At 34.6% G+C, this 5,167-nt stretch overlaps 1 protein-coding gene across 1 annotated transcript; it reads right to left on the bottom strand.

The window, feature by feature from the left end:
• Positions 1 to 2,132: 2,132 nt before the first annotated feature.
• LOC110713660 (thioredoxin H1-like) lies at positions 2,133 to 3,385 on the bottom strand. The gene is made up of 3 exons (XM_021892121.1): positions 2,894 to 3,385; positions 2,664 to 2,786; positions 2,133 to 2,526 (listed from the first exon to the last, which is right to left on the bottom strand). Exons 1-3 carry the CDS (start codon positions 3,263 to 3,265, stop codon positions 2,392 to 2,394), a joined length of 630 nt encoding a protein of 209 aa, XP_021747813.1. The 5' UTR covers positions 3,266 to 3,385; the 3' UTR covers positions 2,133 to 2,391.
• Between the last annotated feature and the right edge of the window lie 1,782 nt (positions 3,386 to 5,167).

Raw genomic sequence — 5,167 nt, 5'->3', positions numbered from 1 at the left:
GGATTGGCGCCAACCCAAGCTAGCTGGCGCCAGGCACCGGTGGCTAGCGCCAGGCGCCAATGGCTAGCGCCTGGCGCAAGCCTGGTTCCAGGCGCCAAGGCCTGGGGTTGGACGCTAAACTGGATTTCAACGCGTTTTCGAAAATCTGATAAATTTCCCGTACTGGAAGATTAAATAATATAATTTCTTCGAAAATGCTATTTGATCTTGATTAAAACTCTGAAAAGTCAACAAAGTCAACTTATCAATGCTAATTGAATTAGGAATGAAAAGAACCTTCTATAAGATTCTAGAAGACTAAAACCATTCCTAATTGCATTAGGAATGATAAATCATATTAGGCCCTTCCCTAGATCATTGGGCCGTACATAAAGCTCAAACTGGGCCCAGTTTAGTAAATTGGCCATATTTTCTTCAATATTCATCGGAATCGGGCTTATAATATATCGTTGGAAAGGTCTTTGCAAGCCCTATCCAACTACACCACTATTGGACCCATATCATGGACCAAACAAACTGGATTGGCTGATTTCTTAAAATAAAGTTTTCAAAAACAGGGAGAAGAGAAAAGAAATAAAACTTTCCGCTACACTAGACCTTTCCACACTTCGTTTCATTCGATTCGACGTGAAAGATACTCATCACCGGGTTTGGTTTTGGGGAGACACAAATGGGTGTCTACAACAAGCGTGAAATTAGACCTGGCAATCCTGACCCAGACCCAATGACCCCACCCATGACCCGAAACCAGTGACCCGAAATTGACCCAAAACCCGAATTAACCCGACCCGACACCATACCCGACCCGAAGTGGAACTGACCCGACCTTGACCCGAAACCCGAAATGACTCAACCCGAAACGACCCGACCCGAGATGACCCGACCCAAAGTTGACCTGAGACCCAAAACGACCCGACCCGAAGTTGACTCGAGACCCGAAATTGACCCGACCGGAAAATGACCCGTCCTTTAACTTCTTTTAGTAAATAATTATATAAGTTACTACCTCCGTTAACTTTTATTTGCAATTTTGGAATATTTTATATCTTACAAATAATACCCCAAAGTTACAAATAAAAGTTAACGAAGGTAGTGTAAAAAGTTTATATTAGGAAATTATACATTAAAATAGACCCAACAACATCTTGCATGACTATATTGACTTCCATATAATAGCTAAAAAAGATGGTCAAAGTGAGATGTGTGAATAGTGCAAAATGTCAAATCGTTAAGAGTAATTTTGGACGAAGGGAGTACAAGAATAATTCAAAGAAATTATTATAATAATGACAATGATAATAAGAGTACGTATTAAAACTAAGATCAATAAGAGAGTGAGGTATAACTCAATTAGTTCTTCTTAGCTTCAGGAGATCTTGAAAGTGTTTCTTAGCCTAAAGTTCTAAACACACACACAAAAAAAAAGTTAATAAAAGTCAAACAATTACTGTAATCCATGAAAAAAATAGCCTTACTAAATATAGTGAGTTTTTCGTCAAAAAAAATAAATATATATACAGAGTTGAATTTAACCCAATGAATTACCCGAATTTTTATGACTCGACTAGAAGTTAACCCGACCTGAAGTTGACCCGGAAATTGGACCCAAAAATTGACCTGACCCGAACTGACCCGACCCGAAAATTGACCCGAACCAAACCGACCCGACCCGAACTGTTGGCCCGATGTCCGACCCGACCCGATTACCAGTCGACCCAAAATCAACCCGAACCCGAAATGACCCGAACCCGAAATGACCCGACCCGAAAACCCGACCCGAAAACCCGACCCATACCCGACCCGAATGACCCATTTTCCAGGTCTACGTGAAATCTCTCATGGTACAATAAAAAAAGAACGGAGGAAGTATATAATATGCGAGTGTTCAATTTGAACAACCATATTCATGCTTCAATTGTATCAATTGTCTTTCAAATATCTTACGCTGTATATATTTATAAAGTGTACATAATTTAATTTATTACAATATTAATTTGTTGTACTAGTATCCTCTATGTTTTGTGTGACATTGTATCATGTCTTTTTTTTTCCACCCCTTTCTGTATCCATTCTTTTGCGGCTTAATTGTTAATTTGTTAAAGCTCAACAATAATCATGAATGGACACATTGCTATTTGAAAATGCAATTCTTCATTTGACTATGAGGTAATACAGCAGTCCCAAATATGGGAAATTGAAAGAAAAATGTTCCTAAGCTAAATTTGAATATAAGATACAACTCTAGAAAGTAATCGATAAAGAATCCCTAAAATGAATACTCGTAAAATAATACGCTAGCCTAGCTTTCGAAATAGGCCAACCTAACTCATCTTCGAATGATAAATAATTTTTAATACTCCGGAACACGTAGTTATAAAAGTACTCTAGGTATCAATTCGCTCTGTGTTTCTCAATTTTCCTTTGAAGATCTTCTGTTTTTGCGCCAGCAACCTTATCGATCTGTTTTTCATTCTTCATGAACAAGAATGTTGGCATTGTTTGTATTTCATACTCACACGATACATTCTGTTTACATTCATTCAATAGAATAAGTTAGCAAAGTGTACAAATAAATAAAGGAAAGCTTTTTATGTTTGCAAGATTAAGCATGAAAAATATGTACAAGTTTGCTAAGAAAAGGGGGTCTAAGCTACGGGTCTTACAAATAATTCATCCACGTCAATCTTGACCAATTCGACATTGTTGTACTTAGCAGCAAATTCTTTGATAGTCGGCTCCATGGACCGGCAAGGTCCACACCATTTAGCCGTGAAGTATACCACAACCTTAAAACAATGAAGCAAAAAGTTAGAATCCCATATACACAAAATAGTTATTGTACTATCTACATCCAGATATAGTTGTCACATTATTATTACGAATATTCACTAACCAGCTTGTTGGACTGCTTAGAATCTTGAAGATATTCTTTCCATTTGGTGGATGAGTGGAAAGAAATGATCTCCTTCGACGTGGTGGCTATCGAATGTAAAGCAGAACCAGAACCAGAACCAGAACCAGCAGCAACAGATGAATTATTGGTAGCAGGAAAAGAGGATTGAGCAAAACTATTGTTAGAGGACAGATTATAATGAGTTGCAGGAACTGCAGCATAAGGAGCATAATGATCAGGTGTTTTCCTTAATTCTCCGAAGTTGTTAGACCAGTGATTCGCAGAGTGCCGATTGTTATCAGCAGCAGAAAATGAAACAGGAGATGCAACTGCAGTTCTAACAGGTCTTCTGTTTTCTCTAAAGGAATACATTTCTAGTTCTGTTTTTAGTCTTTCGATTGTTGATCAATAAAAAGACAAATTGTAAGTACTAGTAATGTAATAATAGATTGCTCTAGATTTTGGTTTGATTTGGGTAAAATGTTGTGCAGATGGGGTTTTTATAGCTGAAATTTTGCAGCATATAACATACCTTTTTTGCTTTATTTATATTCTTATTCCATATTGTTCCTAAACTTCATATTGTTCCAGTTGTGCTTGTTGCGCGTTTAAAGTTGATTCCCTAGTTTAAAAGACGGGAATACTTCATATTAATTGACAGGAAAAAAGTTAGAAAACTCGTGAATCTAATATATGATCCATATGATCTACGTGTATGTAATAAACCTTTAATTAGAATCAGTGAATTGGCCTGAATTTTCATAATGTAGGGCTAAAGAGGGGAGGAAAGATTCTTTGCTAGATCATTTTGTTGAATGATACTTATTTTAGAATTAAAAGATAAATCAATATTAAATAAACATAGGCCCCATTCTTTAGAGCTACTTTGCTCTACTTTGCTTTGCTTTGCTCTGCTGAGCCCTGCTCTGCTCAAAAGAAACAACAACAATAATAATAATAATAACAATATAATAATAATAATAACAATATAATAATAATAATAACAATATAATAATAATAATAATAATAATATAAATAATAATAATAATAACAATAGTAATAATAATAATAATAATAATAATAATAATAATAATAATAATAATAATAGTAATAATAATAATAGTAATAGTAATAATAGTAATAATAGTAATAGTAATAATAGTAATAATAGTAATAGTAGTAATAGTAATAATAGTAATAATAGTAATAATAATAATAACAATAATAACAATAATAATAATAATAATAATAAAAATAATAAAAACGATAATAGTAATAGTAATAATAGTAACAATAATAATAATAATAATAATAATAAAAATAATAAAAACGATAATAGTAATAGTAATAATAGTAATAATAATAATAATAATAATAATAATAATACTAGTAATAGTAGTAGTAGTAGTAGTAGTAGTAGTAGTAGTAGTAGTAGTAGTAGTAGTAGTAGTAGTAGTAGTAGTAGTAGTAGTAGTAGTAGTAGTAGTAACAACAACAACAACAACAACAACAACAACAACAACAACAACAACAACAACAACAACAACAACAACAACAGTAATAATAATAACATTAATAATAGTATTAATAATAATGTTGAAATATGCTCTGCTCTGCTTTGCTATGCTATCCTAAAATTTGCTCTGCTCTGCTTTGCTTAAATTTAATCTGATCTGCTCTGCTGACCCCTGGTCTGCTCTGCTCTTCCAGAAGCTCAAAAAAATAGTGCCTTAGGCTATTATGAATTACGTTGGTCAAACTACTAGAAGAAATAGAGAAGGATACAAGGATTAGAGAATGACTTAATGTATATATATACACACACACACTACTAGCTATTACTTGTTAATAGTTGACATGTGAATAAAATGTCATTGATTATATCAGTATAGTTGTCAAAACCACACCCTTGAGCTAATCAATGTTAGCCTGGTCTGCTGGCCGGCCTGAATTTGGGCGGATTTTGGTGGGTTGGCCCAACTTATGAAAAATTTTGGACGGGCATTGGAATACATTTTTATGCATTTTTTTTGGGCCGACATGAAAGTGACCCGAAAAGGTCGTCGGCCTGGCCATTTTGGGCGGGGTTGAAAATGTAATTTTCTGCTTGGCCCGAGATTTAGGATGTTTTTTTGTCATAGCTCGGCCTGACCCGCACTTTGATCAGGTATACCTCACACGAAATTGACCCGAATAATATCCGATTCAGATTTCGACTCTCCTAGACAAAATAATATAGCATCACTCAAGTTTAAAAATAGACCCAACACAACC

Source organism: Chenopodium quinoa, unplaced genomic scaffold (assembly GCF_001683475.1).
Source record: "Chenopodium quinoa cultivar QQ74 unplaced genomic scaffold, ASM168347v1, whole genome shotgun sequence".
NCBI classification, from domain to species: Eukaryota; Viridiplantae; Streptophyta; class Magnoliopsida; order Caryophyllales; family Amaranthaceae; genus Chenopodium; species Chenopodium quinoa.
This window is presented reverse-complemented; position numbering and strand designations above follow the sequence as displayed.